The 20,153-nt window shown below is 43.5% G+C and overlaps 1 protein-coding gene and 1 pseudogene across 4 annotated transcripts; both read right to left on the bottom strand.

The window, feature by feature from the left end:
• Nucleotides 1-2,323: 2,323 nt before the first annotated feature.
• Nucleotides 2,324-4,077, bottom strand: LOC102812388 (annotated as a pseudogene).
• A 5,594-nt stretch (nt 4,078-9,671) lies between these two features.
• Nucleotides 9,672-14,379, bottom strand: FTSJ1 (FtsJ RNA methyltransferase homolog 1 (E. coli)). Of its 4 annotated transcripts, none has more exons than XM_006876643.1 (11): nt 14,197-14,379; nt 13,895-13,968; nt 13,719-13,800; nt 13,330-13,408; nt 11,756-11,808; nt 11,617-11,670; nt 11,429-11,531; nt 11,237-11,320; nt 10,216-10,319; nt 9,927-10,124; nt 9,672-9,711 (listed from the first exon to the last, which is right to left on the bottom strand). In XM_006876643.1, exons 3-11 carry the CDS (start codon nt 13,764-13,766, stop codon nt 9,679-9,681), a joined length of 756 nt encoding a protein of 251 aa, XP_006876705.1. In that variant the 5' UTR covers nt 13,767-13,800; nt 13,895-13,968; nt 14,197-14,379; the 3' UTR covers nt 9,672-9,678. The 4 variants fall into 4 exon arrangements, with proteins under 4 accessions (XP_006876705.1, XP_006876706.1, XP_006876703.1 ...); XM_006876641.1 differs by having other exon boundaries at nt 9,679-9,711; nt 13,899-13,968; nt 14,197-14,317; XM_006876642.1 differs by having other exon boundaries at nt 9,679-9,711; nt 10,216-10,313; nt 13,899-13,968; nt 14,197-14,317.
• Nucleotides 14,380-20,153: the final 5,774 nt, after the last annotated feature.

Raw genomic sequence — 20,153 nt, 5'->3', positions numbered from 1 at the left:
CCCACTATTATTACAGAAATGCAACCACTCTGCTCCTTGGAGGCCAGGATGGCCAAACTTCGTCTCTCATACTTTGAACATATTGTCAGGAGGGACCAGTTACTGGAGAAGGTAAGGTGGAGGGTCAGAGAAAAAGAGGAAGACCCCAGTCAGATGGATTGGCAGAGTGGCAGCATCAACGGGCTCAAGTGTGGCAACAATTGTGAGGTTGTCCCAGGACCGGGCAGTGTTTCGTTCTGTTGTGCATAGATAGGGTCACTATGAGTTGGTACTGTCTCGATGGCTCCTAACAACAACAAATATGGTTTGGCTGTATGGCCAGACCTGCTGCCGCTTGTTAGATAAGGTGGGAATAAAGGCTTCCGCCTAAATGGGGAAGTCAATTTATGGCTAAATCCCAGAGTCACACGTCATAATAAGCCGCAGGAGTATTAGCCTCTGGAACTGATTGGGCTTTCAGCAAGTTCCTCTTTGCACTCTGGTAAAATTGAACCTTGTGGGCGCACCCCTTTGGGGGTGTGCTCCCACCCGCGTGAAGGCTCCTGGGACGGACAGAGGGTGTGCAGGGATGAGGAGAAAAAAAAATTTTTTTAAAGTCACATCTCTTTTTCCACAGTCGCTGGGAGACTTTGCCCTGTATCAGCCTGGTTGTGGCCCCGCCCTCTGATCGCTGCCTAGACTGCGGGGCCTCAGGTAGAGTCCTGAATGATTCAGAAATCGCGTTTCTTCTAGCCACAGTAAGATTTCTTCACCTGTGGGTGTCTGAAACTATTTCCCCTTACTTTATATTAGATCTAAAGCTCCGGGACTGTCCCGGCAAAGCGCCTTCTCTGGTTTTTCCACACGTCTTCCGTGGAGCCTCTGTTGTTTTTTTCCACTTATCCCCTAAATACAGTTTAATGGCATCTGAATGATAGTGCCTTCTCATTATTTTTTATCTCTTGGATTCTGGAATTTAAAAGTAGTATGAAAGGTAGAACACCCTCTAATAAACAACCAATTACTTTCTGGACACCTTAAGCGCAGATACTTCTTATGTAGTCTAGTTTTACAGTTTACCAGACATTGCTTAATACAGTGTCTCTCAGATCTGACATGTCTTTCTTAAATATTTGCCCTTTCTGTTTTAAGTTACCCTGTTCCCTACTCGCTATGGTGGTGGTGCTTTGCCATGGTGTCGCTTCCATCCCCGAGGCTGTAAATCTTTATGGGAGCAGAAAGCCTCATGTTTCTCCCTCAGAACAGCTAGTACTTTCAAACTGCTGACCTTGAGGTTCGCAGCCCGATTCGTAACCACTACGCTGCCAGAGCTCCTTTCACTCACTGTAACATGTATAAAATATTCTATATGTGCTTTTTTTCTCTTAATATTTGACAAACCAGCAATTTCCATCATCAAAAGTGAATCTTTTTATATATATTACCTCTCTTCCTCCTCCCAAAGCACACCAATACTGTAATGATCAAACTGGGAAACTTTACATTTTCTAAAAAATTGTGCTTTCTTCTCCACACATAAGCCTCACTATCAAACCTATCAATGCTACTTTTGTTTACGTCTCATTGCACCTATGCATCTTGTCCTGTAGAATTTACTTTAGCCTTCTAAGACTGTCTTGTACAGTTAAAAACATCAATAACCAGAATTAAAGAAAAGCAGTTTAGCTCTTTAAGACAAAATTATTGTATAAATAGTTTGTCAATAAGGTTTAATATGAATATGGCTGCAACATAGGGACCAATGCCTCTTTTCTTTTATTAATACTGCGACCTGATGACAATTTAAAAAATCTAGACTAGTTTTCCTATTTTATTCTGACATCATATCTCTTAAAGATGTTTGCAATTATGAATGCCTTTTTCTTTAAAAGTGGTTTGACGTCTTCATAGTTTTTGTCACCAAGGAGCCAGGTCTGAGTTTGATATCACCCATTTGTTGTGAAACTATAAAAAGGGTCATCTTTTAATCACTGGTTAGTTGCATAATTTCTTCTAGGACACTTGTAACAGTGTGGCTCTGTGGGTTAATGCACCAGACTGCAAAGCCATTTGAACTGCAAGGTTGGTGGTTCAAGCTCACCAGCTGCTCTTCGGAAACCCTATACAAGGTCGCTATGGGTCAGAATCGACTTGATGCCACTTAACAGCAACAAATATATATAGGTTTTCAGTTTAAGGTTTCTTCATCGCTTTTTCTTTCAGAGGTGTGTTTCCTGTTTCTCATTCATATTTTCTTTACTTTGAATATGTTGCACAATATTTTATTATTAAAAAAGGTTTTATGTCTCAGGCAAAAACTTTTTTATCCTTCACTCGAGAGGTGCTAATGTGTATTATTTTCTTAAAGAGGTGAGTGGTTGTCTATGTGACCATCCTCAAAGGGCTCCAACTCTGAAACGACAGCAAATTAGTTCAACTATAAATTTTCTAATTCTATGTAACATGCCTGTTGTTGAAAAGATTCTTCCAACAGTACCACAGTCTTACAAAGAACTGCCAGAATGGCATATGCTCCTCCGTCACTGTCACCATAAAAGGACTGAGATCATATTTCATAAATATCCCAGAGCCTCCATGGCTGTCTGCAGCATGGTTAATGACACGCTCCCTTTCTGACACAGAAAACTGATGAGTGTCTGCTGAAATTTTATATGTATGTAGTTTCATTGGCACAACTGTAATAAAATATTAACACATCTGGTTATAATTTACAGCAATATTTTCAGTTCCATCTAAAGGATTAATAATTCCTGGAACAAGCTCTCCAAAAGACAAATGATCTATTCTATGAGAAAAGTTGTGAGAATCATGGTTGACAAGTGTTGCCAAATGTGCATGACCTTGGGGATGTGGCATTGCCTTGCCCACAGTTATGTGAACATTGCCTGCTACTTTATTGACATAGAAGTGAACTCTATTTCTGCATGTATCTGGAGGCTGTGAGGAATCATGTTCTTTTGGTGGAAATGCTGTTGATGCACTTTAGTGCCTTAGTGATGTGCACCTGGCAGTAGAAAATCCTGAAGTGGTAGGTTAGAGTAACACTTCTGTGATGGTTTAAAGTTACGTTAACTTGGCTGGGCTATGATTCTCAGTAATTTGAAAGTTACATAATAATATACTCATACCCCATTTTCATAGAACACCAGTTTTTGCATAATGACCATGTCTGTAGAATCTAGCTATGTCGATAAGTGTGGAGTGGGTTACTGATTTGCTATGGAAATGACAATGAAGACTGTGATATCTTGAATAAACATTTAATTTGAAAAAAAAAAAAAAAAACGAGAGAGAGAATAGGAAAAGTCAGACCTTGTTAGTTAGGTATTGGATCCAAAACTTCCTGTTAATGATTTATCAAATTTTGGGGCTACTTGGATTGAAGATTATTCTGAAGAGGTGTAGCTGTCGAGAAAATTATGTCCATTTAAATAATTGTTCTGTAGATTAGATTTATTTTCAGTACTGGACAACCAAACAAAAAAAAAAGACTCCAGTTGACATAGAAAAATCCAGATTTTAAGTATTTGTTAGCATTACTGGTTAACTAGAAAGTAACTAGAAATCTGAACTTGCAAAATAAATTTATGCTAACAAAATATAATTTATAGATGAACAACAACAAAAAAGCACTTTAAAAATATCACATCTTGAAGTGAATGCTTTTCTTGCAGCCTAGTCTGTATCACCTGCAGCATCCTCTGCCACTGTTTGCTGTGATGAAATATCAAATACTGTTTGTTCATAAACTACACCAGCTGCAGATGCAGCCATTGTTTCTGCAAAATCCAATAGTGTGCTCCAATATACGGATACTTCATGGCAACAGTAACATCTATACGGGTTTTCAATTGGCTAGAAAAAATCCTTGTCTATTTCATATTGCTACTTCATCCATGTATCTTGATACATTGAAAATTCCATTGTGGCTAGTAAAGCCATAGAGGTAAATGCTATTAGAAAAATTGTACCACCATTGGCAGAAGTCTCTACATAGCTCTCAGGAACCTTTGGAGAGGAATCCAACTCTTTTGCCAAATTTAAGTGGGTTTATTTTTGGTGACTCAGTTGCATCATACAGTTATGCTTGTGTTAAGGTTCCTGTGGACTGCCATGTTTCACAGAAGCCTGGGTCGCTTTAGCATTGCTGATCTAGTTCTTCCCTTTTAGTTTTCTAACTCCAGGTCTTTGCACTTTTCAACATAATACTTTATTTTCTCCCGCTGCCCTTTGAAATCTGTTCAGTTCCATTACTTTATCACTTCTGTTCACTTTATCCACTCTAGGTTCAAGAGCAAGTTTCAGAGGCTCTTCTGACATCCATTTTGCTTTCTTTTTTTCTTTTTAGCAACTTTTTGTTTTCCTCATGTATGATGCCTTTGATGTTATCCCATAATTCGTCTGGTCTTCAGTCATCAGTGCCCAATGCGTCAAATGTATTTTTTAAATGGTCTCTAAATTCAGGTGAGATATGCTTAACGTAGTGCTTTGGCTCTTGTGGACTTGTTTTAATTTTCTTCAGATTTGACTTCAATTTGCATGTGAGCAGTTGGAGTCTCGTATTCTTTTGACTAATGACATTGAGCTTCTCCATCATCTCCTTCCACAGTTGTGGTTGATTTGATCACATCATGTATGTGGTTGAAAAAAGGCATTAGTAAGTCATTATCTTGCAAGATTCTATCATGTGACATATGACATCTCTCACCAAGGTCATATATTTTCCTACTGACCCTTTTTGTTTCCAACGTTTGCATTTAAATCACCAGTAATTGTCAATGCATTTTGATTTCATGTTTGCAGAAATTGGTAAAAGTCTTCAATTTCTTCATCTTTGGCATTAGTGGTAGGTGCATAAATTTGAATAATAGTCATATTAACTGATCTTCTTTGTTTGTTGTTAAGTGCTGTTGAGTTGGTTCCAACTCACAGTGACCCAAGGAGTGTCAGGTGTGTTTGAACTGCTGATCTTGCAGTTAGCAGTCCAGTGCTTACCCGACAAAGCCACACCAGGACTCCTTTTAGGCATATAGATATGATCCTGTCACTGACAGTATTGTATTTCATGATAGATCTTGAAATGTTCTTTTTGACAATGTGAAGCCATTCCTATTCAATTTGTTATTCCTGGCATAATAGACCATACAATTCTGTTTCAAAATGGCCAACACCAGTCTATTGCAGTTCACTAGTGCTAGGATGGAGTCCTGGTGTGGCACTGTGGGTTAATACGTTGGACTGAAAAGTTGTTTGAACCTCAAGGTTGGTGGTTCAAGCTCACCAGCCTCTCCTCAGAAACCCTATACAGGGTTGCTATGGGTCGGAACTGACTCAATGGCACTTAACGTGCCATTTTATTTCTGACAACTTTCCCTTCCTCTGGATTCATACTTTGTACATTCCACATTCAGATTACTAATGGATGCTTACAGCTGTTTCTTTTCATCTTGAGTTGTGCCACATCAGCAAATGAAAGTTGACTATTTTGTGGAGGCAGTTCTTCCCCAGTTGCATTATAAGTGTCCACCTGAAGGTGCTCATCTTCTAGCACTGTTAGATAATGTTCTGCTCTTTTCTGCTGCTGTTCATACAATTTTCACTGGCCAATTTTCGGGAAGTAGATTGCCAGGTCCTTCTTCCCAGTCTTAGTTTGGAAGCTCCATTTAAATCTGCCTACCTTGGGTGGTTCTTCTGGCATTTGAAATACCAGTGGCATAGCTCCCACAATATAACAGATGAGTGGTGGATTAAATACAGAACATCTTTATTGTTTTCTTGGACATTCCCCACATGTCTCTAGGTCTCCTCACTTAAGTCTCTTCAAAATCCCAGTTGAGTATGCCTCATGTGTCCCCCCCTCCAAACTGGGGACCCTGACCGATTCAACAGTAGATAGATACACTCTCAGGAATTGCTGAAGTGTTATGAAGGAAAACAGCCAAGGTTCAGGGATAGGGCGTGAGGGAGTGCTACTCTGGATTGTCAGGGAAGATGTCCTAAAATGATCTTTAGGCAGAGACATAGAAAATGAAGGCAGTAGCCACGTCAATAATAGTCATGTAAGTATATTCTTACCTTGGGAACTGTCCAAACAGAGGGGGCACAGCAGGGATAATGGCTGAGGTCAGATAATGATTGATGTGGCTATCTCCACTTGTGATGTTTCTGGGGACAGGATGGCCAGAACCACACCACAGGCATCAGAGAGAATGCAGACCCCATAGGAAGTCTGCCAAGTGGCTATGGTGCTTGGCTTACTTATCCAGCAAGGGCCTGACCTATCATTCAGGAGCTTCGTTCGGCTAGCCTCCTCACAACAGCTGCAACACAAGTCTGGCAGTCCTCCACTGCTTAGAACCTTCATGCTTTCTGAGCTCCCATTTTACTCAAAGAAAAAACCAGCCTCACCATGACTACGAGGTCCTACAGGATCTGGCCCATATTTCTGTCACAACTTACCATTCCCCTTCAAGCACTCCATTTCAGACTCACTAGACTTTAGTTCCTACCACAATTTTTGTACTGGCACGGGACCTCCTGGGTTCATACAGACTGGGGTGTAGTTGTGCCCAAGGTCACTGGACTAGGGCAAGACTGGCAATATCAATCTGCGCTGTAGACACCTCTGTGGTTACAGCTCAGGATGTGGATATTCCTTGGATCACACTGACTTAGGTGTGTAGTCTTTGGTCACAGAGAGTGTACTTTCCTAAAGATATGGAATTAAGCTGAAGACAATGGTTGTCCTTCTAACTGTTGAGTTTCTGTCAGCTCTTATTTGCTAAGTTGTAGGAGGAGTTCAGGAGTGCAGTCAAGGCTGACATTCTGACATTTCTTTAAGACAGGGATTCTTAACCTCATGACTTTGTTCTGTGAACCCTTGGGCCTCCAGTGAAACCTGTGGATTCCACAAAATATTTCTAAAAAGGCATGCAGGCAAACACACACTCATAGAGGATTACAATGAAAACTAATTAAATTGGAATCGTTATCACCCCATGTGTATTAAAATGAAACAAAGCTGGGATATAGTAATATATGAATTTCTTTATTAGTACATCAAATAACAGGATCTACTGTGATTCAAAGTAGTAACGGATGTGAAGAATATTGCAAGGTACCTGCAACAACTGCAAATAAAAAATGACTGATTTGTGTTGGCGAGAGTTGCAGGTACTGCTTTTATTACTGTGATTTATTGCCAGCATTCATAATTAGGAATGAAATGAAATTCTTTTATATGAATGAAAATAAAGATATATTTTTCTCCATCAAGTTCATGAATACCCCTGACTTGTGTCCAGGTTAAGAACCCCTGGCTTTAGGAGTAAATTCTGGACATTTTTAGGACACTGCTGGAAAGGTTTTCCTAGAGAAGAGGCAAGACCTCACTCTAAAATTCCCACCACAGTGCAGACAGACATTTCTGCAGTGTTTGCTTGGTATTTACATGGTCGACGCAGATTCCCACTCAGGGCTTGCATGGTCAGGCCCTGTTGATGACATGATGATATTTGAAAACAAGTTCATCAATGCAAATTCTGGCTCTCCTGACAGCAAACAGCTTCTGAGTCCAATCAGCTAGCCAGCAAACTGAAGGTCAGAGAAAAAGCAAGTTTTAAACAAAACCCACATTTTTCCACTTTCTTCTACTATAACCATTATTCACTAAGCTATTAACATTTTTTGTAAGTATAGCCCCTACTTTTATTATATAAAGGTGTAATGCATAAATGTATAAGACATACGTGTTCAGTTTAAGGAGTAACACTAAGGTGAATGATATGCCTGGGTTATTTTGTTTAACTGTAGAAGGTTCATTCTTATGGCCCCGTAGTTGCTCATGGCAAATACAGCACAATTTAATCACCCATCCTACAGTTGATTATGTCTGTGTTGTTTCTAGTTTGGGGGTAATGCTGCTATGAACATTCTGGAGTTCTGGTGTGGTGCTGTGGGATAAAGCACTAGACTGCAAGGTCAGTTTGAACCACAAGGTTGGTGATTCAAGTCCACCAGCTGCTCCTTGGAAACCCTACACTGTGAGTTATGGCTATGAGTTGGAACTGACTTGACAGCACTTAACAACAACAACAAATGAACATTTTAGTACTCAGTTCCCAGGAGTGGAACTGCATATATGCAGCATTAGATAAGGTCTAGCAGTTTTCCACAGTGGTCACGCCACCAGACACTCCCACCATCAATATGTAAGGGTTCCAACTGCTCCATACCCTTCCAAATGCTTAGTATTGGCAATCTTTTGAACTTCAGCTCCATTCCTGTGCTTAAGTTGTAGCTTTTTTATATTAAAGCTATTATACATTGCTGTTGTTAAGTGCCATCAAGTCAATTCTGATTCATAGTGACCCTGTACAGGGTTTCTGAGGAGCATCTGGTAGGTTTAAACCATCGACCTGTGGTTCCCAGTCCAGTGCTTATCCTACAGTGCCACATTGTACATGTTGTTTTTCAGTGCTGTTGAGTCGGTTCTGGCTTATAGTGACCCTGTATAGGGTTTCCACTGAGGAGTAATTGGTGGGTTTGAAGTGCCGAACAACTGAACTTGTGGTTCGCAGTCCAGTGCTTATCCTACATAGGGATTGCAAATATCTTTTTGTACTGTGATGTGCCATTTCACTCTTTCAAAGGTGTTTTTGAAAAGACTCAATCTAAATAAGTTATAAGCCACTGTCAGAAGGGACATCCTCTATCATTACATTCTACTGATGAGGATTCCTCCAGTACTAACAGATTTAGCCCACTCTGCCACAGGTTATAAACACCCTAGACACAGTTCTATCCCAGGGCTTTTGCATTTGCTATTTCTACTACCAAGATGTTCTTTCTTAAAAGCATTCCAAAAGCATTCCCTTCTTTATCTACTTCAGGTCTTTGGCCAAACATGACTTATTCAATGAGGCCTTCTAAGACCACCTTTACTGTAAACCACCATCTCTTTATGCTGCTTTACTTCCATTTTTCACATCTTATATTACTTGTACATATTATCTATCATAATGCAAGCTATATATAAATATGAGGGGGCTTCAACAAGTTTCTGGAAAAATTCCATTATCTTTTTTTTTTTTAATTAAATGTTTTTATTTTGCATTGAGTGAAAGTTTACAGGGCACATCATCAGCTTCACATTCAACCATTCATATAGCTTGTTTCATTACATTGATTATTATCCCCGCTATATATCTATATATCATCAGTTTACAGTGTTTCTCTCTATCCTCTTTAGCTTTTTTTTTTTTTTTTGGATTGGGGGGGACCATTATCTTTTAATTCCATTTTCCCACTAACTTTGGGAACCCCCTTTGTATATAGTGAAATGCAAGCTCTGGATAAGTAGAGTTGTAAATATGAGAAGGCATCAAAAAGTTTGTTGGAAAATGGAGTTTTTTCACCAACTTTTTGAAGCCCCCTTGTGTGGAAACAGGATATCTGTTTGTTTTGTTCTCTGCTATACCGTCAAACCTAGAATCACATGAGCTCAATAAATGTTTACTCAATGTCTGAATAAATAATATGTAATAATAATAATACGTAAAGCAGTTCTTGGCATACAATTGATGCTTAATAAAGGTTTGTTGATTAATATCTTACTAAAAATTTCAAAGGGGCCCTTTACTCAAGCGCTTAGATAAAAGACAAACTTACCTTAATATGTTAAGGTGAACAATTCATATCACTGTCTTCCACCTACCCAAGAAAAACAAAAGGGACTCAGATACTTGGCTGAGTTCTTCTGTTTATTATGCTTGGTTTTACCCATCACATTCTATAGCTACTGCAAGGCAAAGATGAGAATTTTGTTCCCCACAACCACATGATTTTGGGCAGGAAGTGGCACATTAGGAGAGGGTCACTGTGGGTTCAGAGAAAGGACACAGAGGGTCCTGGCCATGCTTCCAGACCTCAGAGGCCAGCAGGGTATGGCATGGTGGGACAGCCAGGGGTTGGGACAACACATCCACTATGCTGATGGGGGTCTCCTGGGGACGAGTTTCCTTAGCCAGCTGCCCCTTCTTCTTCAATGTGCAGGCCTCTTGGTATGGTGGAGAGATGGGAGGCTGTGTGGGTGGAGTGTACTTGTATTCTGAGCCATCCTCTAGCTGCAGGAACACATGGGGGATATGATGAGGACCTGAAAACCCAGGGCAGCTGCTCTCCCCAGCCCCTGTCCACTGCTGGCCAGGCACTCACATCCAGTGGGTAACTGCGGTCAGAATCATAGGCGCTCAGGTCCCCACAGGTCACAAATGGCACAATGATGCGCGTGGGGCCATCCAGCTGGTTGAAATCTGGGTCTGAGGCACAGGGCGGGAGAAGTCTGAGGACAGGGCGCAGATGCCTCAGCATGGGTATCAATTTCTCCAAGAGGATCCATGCCCTGCTGTCCCCAAATATTCCCTAGCTACTCTCACATTTCTTTACCAGAAATCCTTGACCTGTTTCAGCTCTCCTCCTCAGGGAGGCTTGGGGCCTTTCTAAACCACCGGCATCCCTGGTCTGCTCTTTTTAAACAACACTTACCTATTATATGGAGTCCTGGTGTGGTGCTTGGGTTAATGTACCAGACTGCAAAGCCATTTGAACTGCAAGGTCAGCGGTTCAAGCTTACCAGCTGCTCCTTGGAAAACCCGATACAGGGTCGCAACCGACTCGATGGCATTTAAGAGCAACATCTATTATATGCCTGACACTCGATTACATGTTGTTTGCACCTTGTCTCATTCTCCGCAAGGGAAGGCTCTTTGTCTTTTTTTCTCCCCAGGAGTGAGATTAAAGACCCGCATGGAGCAAAATGCTATACAGAGGATGAGTTTCCACCTGGGAGTGAGACTGAAAGGCTTCCCTTCCTAGAATTTCCTTAAGCAGGTAGTCTCCACAGGGCAATGCCCTGGATCTTTCTGGGACAGAACTCAGATCAAAGAGTTACCACTAGGGATTGGGACAAAATAGCCACAAGTGATGGAATATCAACCACAAGGTAGGCCCAAGGATCCTCACAGAATACCATTTCCACAAGGGTGGGGCTAAGGACTCTAATAAGGCAGAAGTTCCACAACAGGGTAGTGCTACTACCAAAAGGTAGGGCTGTGGAACCTCTTGGGATAGACTTCCTACAAGGTGGCAGAGTCTCCACTGGGGGTGGGGCTGATACATAATTTCCATAAAAGGGCAGAGTTTTCCCAGGGATGGGGCCTACGACTCTGGCTCTCACCGTATGAGTGGTCCAGTAGGGGTTTTGTCAAGTCTGGTATGAAGCCCTCAGGAGGGTCATAACCCTGGCAGACAGCAAAGGCCTCTGTGGATGGAATCTGGAGTGAGTGGTGACTGCCATCTATGCCGGCACAGGATGCACCCCCCCCCCCAAGAATACCACCCACCTACCCGGTCCATCCACTCCACTGACCAATGCTAGAGTTCCGGCTGCTCCTGGGCTTGGCACACACCACATTGGAGAAGAAGACCCGCAGCTGGCTGTAGAGCAGTGTGACATCACGGCCTCGGAAGATCTGGGAGGTGGGGAGTCAAAGATGGAGGGGCGAGAGCAGCCTTCAAGGATCCCTCTCTACCCCCATCTAGTGTTCCAAGACTTACTTTGGCCACAAAGCAGCCCCCTGGTTTCAAAACGTGTGTAGCAATGTTCAGAGCCTGTGGGCAAGACAGATAGCTAAGGCTGAGATAGAGACAACTGGGAGGAGGCCAAGCTGGGGCACAGACAGCCTGGGTTACTTACAGCCAGGAGGAGCTGGGCCTGCATGTACTCATCCACATCATGGAGGCCAGTTACTGCAGTGAGAGGAACAATGTTACAGTATTATGTATCTTCTTTATCAGAGAGGTTACAAATGTTAAGTTCTAGATACAAATTAGTATCTAACCAATTGCTTTCTTCCTCTGAGCTCCTAACCTTCAGAAACTCATTTTCATTTTCAAAATAACCTCATGTGCAAGGACCATTATCATCATTTCCATCTCCAGCCCAAACTGCAGCTCTGAACTTGACTCTTAGATCCAACTTGCCATCTCAGACTCAACGTGCTCCCAAACAAACTCATGACCCCTTCTTAAACTTTCTCCTGCCATCTTCCCCATTTCATTTGATCCTTACAGTTTAGTTGAACAGATCCCAAACTTTAGGTACCCTTGACCCCATTTACAATGAATCCATGAGTAAATCCTGTCAGGTCTACTTTACAAAAATATACTATATCTTTACACAAATAACACGTTTATGTTTCTTTGTTAATTGTGCAAACCCTTAGCATGTTAGTTCCCTATATGTGCTATGCTCGTGTCTGCATTATTGATGGAAAAAAATATACATATGGTATTGAATCCACCCTCTTTTCATCTCCACTATTGCTACAACTGTCACCGTTCATTCACCTGGAAGAACGAAGAAGGCTTCTCCTCACCGGTTCCCCTGTTTCCATCTATATCCCTTTCAGCAGCCAGAGGGTTCCTATTACAGCCCATGTCACAGCCCTCCTCTGCTCAGAACTCTCTCATGGTTTTCTCCAAGCCCCCATGTCACTCAGAGGAAAAGCCGGAGTCCTCACCAGGGCCCTTACCTACAGGATCTGGCCTCCACCATCTCTCTGACCTCACTCACTGAGCTCCAGCTACACTAGTCTCCTTCTCACCCTGCCACATCTATGCCAAGCACATGCTCAGCTAGGGGCTTTTGCACTGGTTGTTCTCCAGACACACCCATGGCTCACTCTCTCATCTTCTGTAGATCTCTGTTCTAAAGTCAGTGAGGCCTTCCCTGCCCACTTTATTTAAAAGCTCAACATGCACTCCCCACATCCCTTCTTATTTCACTGATTTCCCCGTGGTACCTATCTATCACCTTTTAGCATTCTACATGTTTCATTCAATGGTTTATTTTGCTTCTTTGCCATCAGTGCCCAATAGAACACCAGTTCCACAGGGTTAAGGATTAGTGGTATTTGATTCACTAATGTTTTCCCAATGCCTGGAACAGAGCCTGACACATAGTAGGTGCTCAGTAAATGTTTGTGGAATGGATGGTTGACTGAATATGAGGAATAATGGGCGAAGAAGAAAATGGAATCGGACAGCTGCAGAGAGATAAGAGGGACTGGTGGACAACAAACACAGAACAGATATTTGGGGGAAGACAGAGAGGGGAGACTGAGGTAGTGAGCAAGCCGCAGAGGTGAGAAGTTGCCAGATATGGAGGAAAGCAAGAGAAGGCAGTAATTGCAGAGGTGAAAGAAACGAACAGAGGTAGAAGATCCTGAGAAAGACATACATACAGGGGCCTTACACTCTGTTGCTTACCGTCAGGAGCCCCATCACACACCACTAGGTCTGCGGGGCAGCCCTCAAAATGCTGAATGATCTCCTTGGCAGTAGAGAGCTATGGAGAGAGGGAGAATGAATGGCCCAAGCTCCCCCGCCAGCTGCTGCCCGTGAACCCCACCTGCCATGACCTTGACCCAGCCAAATGCTCAGGCTTTGCCGCTCTAAGACTGGGCTCCATCTCTAGGACTCAGTCTCATCTTCTTTTTTGCTGCTTCTTTGCAGTGCAAGTCTGCTGGCCCTGTGTCTCCACTATGACTCCCTCGCAGCTAGTGTCTATCTTGTCTCACTTTCTACTTCTCACTCTGGCTCGTCCTTATTTGCCTCCATCCAGGATATACCCTGACTACCCCTAGCCATGCTCTCACCTGGGTGATGTCCCCCTGGATCTGTAACACACCTGGCAGTGGAGCCATCGCCTGCAGATCCACAGCCACCACATGTCCACCCCTGTGGAAAACACAGCCCATCGTCAGCTCAGTCTTCGCCTCTAAGGCCCCCTTACCGAACCTGCCCTCTCTGTCCCCCACCAGTGATCCCACACTCACCCAATCTTCTGGCTTAGCACTTGGCTCCAGCTGCCTGGAGCGGCACACAAGTCGACAGCCCGAATCACACCTAGGCACACACAGGAAGATAGATTAGTCTCCAACCCAGAGATCCCTGGCAAAGTTCACCTCCACCCGGGGAGCACATATTGCCCAGGCACCCAAATCTTCCTCAGGATTGTGCCCATCTTCTTGACTGTCTCTGTGCCCACCAACAACAGAGAGCTCTGCAGACCTAGCCAACTTGCCTATCCCCTTGAACCAGGCCCTCTCAGCAACTCGCCCGCCTGATGAGAACCTTGAAAAAGTTGGAATTCCTCATCGAGTTGCAGTAGCTTGTAAGCACTGCGGGCACGCCAGCCATTCTCCTTGGCCAGGCGGTAGTAGACATCCCGCTTGTCCTTTGATGTCCGTCCCATCACACACACAGTTTGTCCAGGGACCTGCCAACAGAAAGCTGATGCCAACCTGTATCAGTAACTGGTGGAGGGGCAGGGCAGGGAGAACCACAAAAACCAAATTGAGCTCCTCTGACCCACACGACAGCCCATTCAGCAGATGGGAAGACTGAATGAAGCTCAGTCACTGATTCTCCTGACCGCACTTACCCTGAACAACCCATCTCACAGACAACACACAATAGCCATCAATACCCTGTTCATTCCCCTCAGAGTTCCCTATCATTTACCTCACAGAGCTCTCCATCACTCACCTCACAGACCCCTCATCATTGACTTCATAGACCCCATTAACACCTCTCTGACCATGCTCCCAATAATCCTCATTGCCCCTAGATTCACATGCTCCCATTAGCCTTTCACCCCAGTATTCTAAAACTACCTCATTGTACTCCTCACCCTCTCAGTCTTCATCTCTTGCTGCTCCCCCCCCCCATTAATCCCTTAAATGATTAAGCCAAAACCAGTGCCATCGTGTTATTATAAATCATGGTGCTCCCCATCATCCCTGGCCATCTGTGTGTTAACATAGAACTGTGCTCCACTGGGTTTCAATAGCTGACTTTTTGGAAATAGACCACCAAGTCTTTTCTTTCAAGGCACCTCTGGGTGGATTCAAACTGCCAAATATTGCCTGGTCCTATTGGTATTTACCAACCCCCATTAATGCCTGGAGGATCATGCCATTTTAGCCCCTCTTTAAGCTCTCAACTGGGAACGCAGTGGCTCCATAGGATAAGCACTAGATTGCGAACCGCAAGGTCAGTGATCCAAGCCCACCAGCTGCTCCACAGGAGAAAGATGAGGCTTTCTGCTCCCTAAGATTTAAAGCCTCAGGAAACCCTACACAGGGTCGCTGTAAGTCTGAAGACGCTAAACAGCATTTAACAACCACAAAGTCTCAATTACTATGACTTGTCAGCCCCACATGAACTCATTAGCTCCTCAATCAATCCCTTCATCAGTCTCCTATAGCCTCTCATTTACTCGCTGGACACAAAACTCTTACCAGCTCTTCTCTCTCCTCACTGCCTTCACGAGTCAGTGGCTGGCCATGCATGTCTAACAGTTTACTATGTATTCCTCTTAGAGCTCACTCTGTCATCATTAATTCCTGGATGATCATGTCATGACTGCCCACTATTAACCCTTTGAGTACAACACCTCACCAGCTTCTCATTACATCTTCTTTGCTCATTGCCCCCATTAGTCCCCTAATCATCACACGCACACTTGTTAAGTGCTGTGGAGTGGGTTCCGACCCACCGAGATCCTGTATAGGGTTTCCAAGGAGCAGCAGGTGAGCTTGAACAGCCGCACCGACTTTTCAGTCCAGCGCATTAACCCGCTGCGCCACACGCACACTAGCTCTCCATTAACCCCTTGATGATCACCTCTAATCGATTTCTATTATTCCCTCCATGGTTGTTATTTAGTGCTGTCGAGTCTATTCCGCGAGTCCCGATCCTGTATAGGGTTTCTGAACAGTGGCTGGTGAGCTTGAGCACGCTGACCTTGCGGCTCAAACCGACCTTGTAGTTCAGCGCATTAACCCGCAGCGCCACACCAGAACTCCATACATAGCATTATCATTATGCTTTCTACTTCTATGCCCCATCAATCACTCTCTATTAGCCTCCAACAATCCCTTGGCGATCACACCTCCACCTGCCTTCTATTATCTTCCACTTGCCCACTATACCACCCCTCGTTTATCAATCAATGAACACATCCACACAGAGCCCGAGGATCCTGTGGATTAAAAAGCTTCATTACCATCCCCATCAGACCTCCACTGCACAACTTGCCAGTAACAATTCTGACCACACCCCCGTCCCTTCTCATCAATACCTCCAAAGCCAAGTCCTCATCGGAAATACGAGGTCTCTCTCAAATGCAGCTCCGTGAATATCTGGACCCCGAGCCGATCCTGAATAGGGGTCCCCTTCTGCATACAAACCCCAGGTCTGGTGCCCATCCAGTGCCAGCTGCTGGAGCTAGGCTGCCACCAAGGGCCAGGACAATTCTTCCTCTGGTGGCAGGCCTGGATTCCCGACCTCCGCATGGGACAACATACCTTATCTTTCAGAGCGGGAGGAAGGGGACCCTTTCCTGCGGGAGGAAGCAGTCGATGTGGTCTGAGCTGCAGCGAGAGCGCAAAATAGAGAAGCCTTAGGGCGTCAGTTTGTGTCTTTAGCTGATCCAAAAGCGCCTCGCGCAAGTTGAAGGGCGAATGCCGCGCAGCATGGGCGGCTATGTGGTTCGCTGAAGCTCCGGCGCGGCCTGGACTCGATCTGAACGTACAACGTGAGCTCCGTCATCTTGTGTTGACGTGGCTGGTCATTCGAATTGCCGTTCCCAGCATGCAACGGTCACCCCCAAAGCTGTTGAAGTCGCGCAATGTGTAAATGAAACATCGCGAGGCACCACAATTTGTTCTTTGTTCTTTTGTTTTAATGCTAAAATCGATTTACTCCCTCGCCCTTCCCCTTCCTGGATGGCGATTTAGTTGAGCTGTGGACCACATTTCCCTAATTGAATGAGTGCCTTAGCATTCTTTCATTGTTCATTGTTCACGTGAGCCAGAGCAGAATTCTCGCGGAGGGTAAGAAACTTTTTAAATGTTAGTTACTAGTTGTTGTTGTTAGGGGCCATCGAGTCGGTACCAACTATCATTGCCATGCTTGAGCCCAATCCATCTCGCTGGGGATCCGCCTCTTTTTCTCTGACCCTCCACCTGACCAAACATGATATCCTTTTCCAGCGACTGGTCCCTCCTGACAATATGTCCTAAGTATGACAGATGAAGTTTGGCCATCCTGGCCTCCAAGGAGCACTCTGGCTGCACTTCTTCCAACACAGATCTGTTAGTTCTTTTGGCAGCCCATGGCACCTTCAATTATTAAAGTACTCTGAAATTTATGAGCTTCAAGTGAAATCACACCTCCACCAACTGCTGGCTGGCACTGCCTGACTTTTACCATCGCAGACCTTTTGTTTTTGACATTAACAGATGTATTGGGAAGATTAAATAGGTGTAGTTTAGCACACTCTCTGGCCTTCCATAATTTTGTTCTTCAAGCATTTTAAACTCTGATCCACAAAAAAAGGTAAACCGCATTCCAGTGCACAAACGTGTATTAATGGAAGCAGCTATGTCAGCGGTTCAAACCCACCAGGGGCTCTGAGAGAGAACGATGAAGCTGTCTACTCCCATAAAGATTTACGGTCTCAGAAACCCTGTGTAGGGTGGCTATGAGTTAGAATCGACTTGATGGCAAAAGAGTGAATTTGTTGTTAAATGCGGTCAAGTCGCTTCTGACTCAGCGACCCTGTATGGGGTTTCCGAGGCTGTAATTCTTTGCCTCTCCCGTGGACCGCCAACTTGTAGTTCACAGCCTATTGCTTATCTACAAAATCACGTTCAGTGGAGTCCTGATAAATGGCTAACAACCAGCATTCTGGGAAGAGAGAAAACAAACAAACAAACAAAAAAAACACAACTTCTAACATTTGCCAATTGCCATGGATATCCTCTCATCTTGGGAGACTTCAATTTACTAGCGTATAGTCACTGAACAAAAGGAGCTCTGGTAGCGTAGTGGTTACGAATCGGGCTGCGAACCTTACGGTCAGCGGTTCGAAACTACCAGCTGCTCCGCGGGAGAAAGATGAGGCTTTCTACTCCCGTAAAGATTTACACCCTCGGAAACCCTGTACAGGGTCGCTATGGGTCGGACCCGACTCGATGGCACTTAACAACAACAACAACAACATAGTCACTGAACACTATTCTAAGGGGAAAAAGGCCCCAAATTCAAATGTATCTTATAGCATCTCCTTTATTAAATCTTATTTAAGGCTTAATACCAGACAAAGACAGCAGGAGGCCATAATGGAGTCAAAAAAGTTCATGGCCACATTGCTAATTATAGAAAATAGGAAACACAAGAAATTAATCACAGAATCATGATTGGTGGCAGATTAATTAATCACCGTCACAGTTGGGACTATGGAAACAGGGGTGAAATGGGGTGAGGTGGTGGTGGTGTGGTGGGGAAGGACCATAATTAGAGTAGTACACTAGTGCAGATTAGAAAAGTTTACGGGATTTGTTCTGGGGCCCTCCAAAAATCAAGAATGATCATGTTGCCCTGGTACCCCAATTTTCATTAAGGGCATGCCCAAAGCAAGTCCCTGAGGGTGAGACTGCCCCTCCCTGGGCTTTCTGTTGTTTCATTAAGTGCCTTTCTGCCTCATAGTGATTCTCTATAGGGTTTCCTAGGAGCCACTGATCGGTTTGAACCACTGCAGTTAGCAGTCCAGTGCTTATCCGACAATGCTACACCACGACCTCCTTGGGCTTTTCTGGGGAGTTATAATCTGCTGTCAAACACACTCTGCCAGAGGACAAAGCTTTTTACATTGTAGGCTTAGGGTCAGTATGAACTCTATAGAAGCTGACTTTATGCCAAGACTCAAAATGGAGTAAGAGGTTTCACCAGAAATCGTAGCTTTCCACAAACTAAGTGCTTAGAATTTAAGCTCCATACAGCACAGTTGTAAAGAGACACAGTGGTGCACCATTAGATCACATTCCCATCATACAGATAGAATAGTGGCGGTGGGTAGCTGTGCTCTGTGGAGGCAATTCTGCCTCATGGTGGTGGTGGCTGTGTGCCGTGGAGTCGGTTCCGACTCATAGCAACCCTGTATAAGGTTTCTGAGACTGTAAATCTTACTCCCTTGGAGTGACTGGTAGATAGATTTGAATTGCTGGCCTTGCAGTTAGCAGCCTAACTAATAACCCACTAGCTGCCAGGGATCCTTCACATAGAATAGAAATTAACAACCTCAAGAGCACATGTAACAGTGAGCTGTAACAAAGTAATTAGGAAGTGATGAGCTTTAATAAGTTATTTTTTTTTTACAAAAAACCTTTAAAAGAGTTTTTTGAAAAAAAAAATGTAAATAAACCTTTAAAAGAGTTTTTTGTAAAAAAATATATAACTTATTAAATTGTAAATTTATATCATTAAATTTTTAAGAATAGTTGTGTTTAACAACCAGTTTGCAAAATTCCAGAAAATTTAGTAATCAGTTCCTTAGAACGTTTAGAAGTTTGCGCTAACATATCACTTACATTGTTGCTATTATGTATCAGTGAGTTGATTGCTACTCATAGTGATACTATGTGCAACAGACTGAAACACTGCCTGGGCCCGTTCCAGCCTCACAATCATTGCTGTGTTTGAATCCACTGTTGCAGCCACCATGTCAATCCATGTCTTTGAGGGTCTTCCTCTTTTTACTGACCCTCTACTTTACTAAGCATGATGAGTCTCACCATCCTTACTTCTAAGGAACAGTCTGGCTGTACTTCTTCTAAGATAGATTTGTTTATTCTTCTGGCAATTCATGGTATATTCAATAGTCTTCACAATTCAAAGTCATCAATTATTCTTCAGTCTTCCTTATTCATTGTCCAGTTTTTGCATGCAGATGAGGTGATTAAAAATATCATGGCATGGGGCAAACACACTTTGGTCTTCAAAGTGACATCTTTGCTTCTTAAAGAGGTCTTTTTCAATGGATTTGCCTAGTACAATATTCTGACCACTGCTTCCATGTTAGGTCATTTAATCGTTTACAACCATCATATGATATAGTTGTTGAAATTATACTCATTTTACAGATGAAGAAACGGAGACAAGAGAGGATATATATTATATTGCAAACATGTTGTTGTTGTTACTTAGTGTCGTCAAGTTGGTTTGGACTCATAAGTTTTCTGAGG

Source organism: Chrysochloris asiatica, unplaced genomic scaffold, assembly GCF_000296735.1.
Source record: "Chrysochloris asiatica unplaced genomic scaffold, ChrAsi1.0 scaffold00404, whole genome shotgun sequence".
NCBI lineage: Eukaryota > Metazoa > Chordata > Mammalia > Afrosoricida > Chrysochloridae > Chrysochloris > Chrysochloris asiatica.
Note: the sequence above shows the minus strand (reverse complement) of the source record. Positions and strands in the feature narration are given on the sequence as shown.

Excerpts from the sequence above, each read along its gene's own strand:
- FTSJ1 (XM_006876641.1), bottom strand. The coding sequence starts at position 14,317 with ATGGGACGGACATCAAAGGACAAGCGGGATGTCTACTACCGCCTGGCC. Across the intron at positions 11,671-11,755 it reads AGGCCCAGCTCCTCCTGGCT|GCTCTGAACATTGCTACACA; the intron begins GTAAGTAACCCA and ends TCTTGCCCACAG. Across the intron at positions 10,320-11,236 it reads CCTACTGGACCACTCATACG|ACCCAGATTTCAACCAGCTG; the intron begins GTGAGAGCCAGA and ends CCTGTGCCTCAG.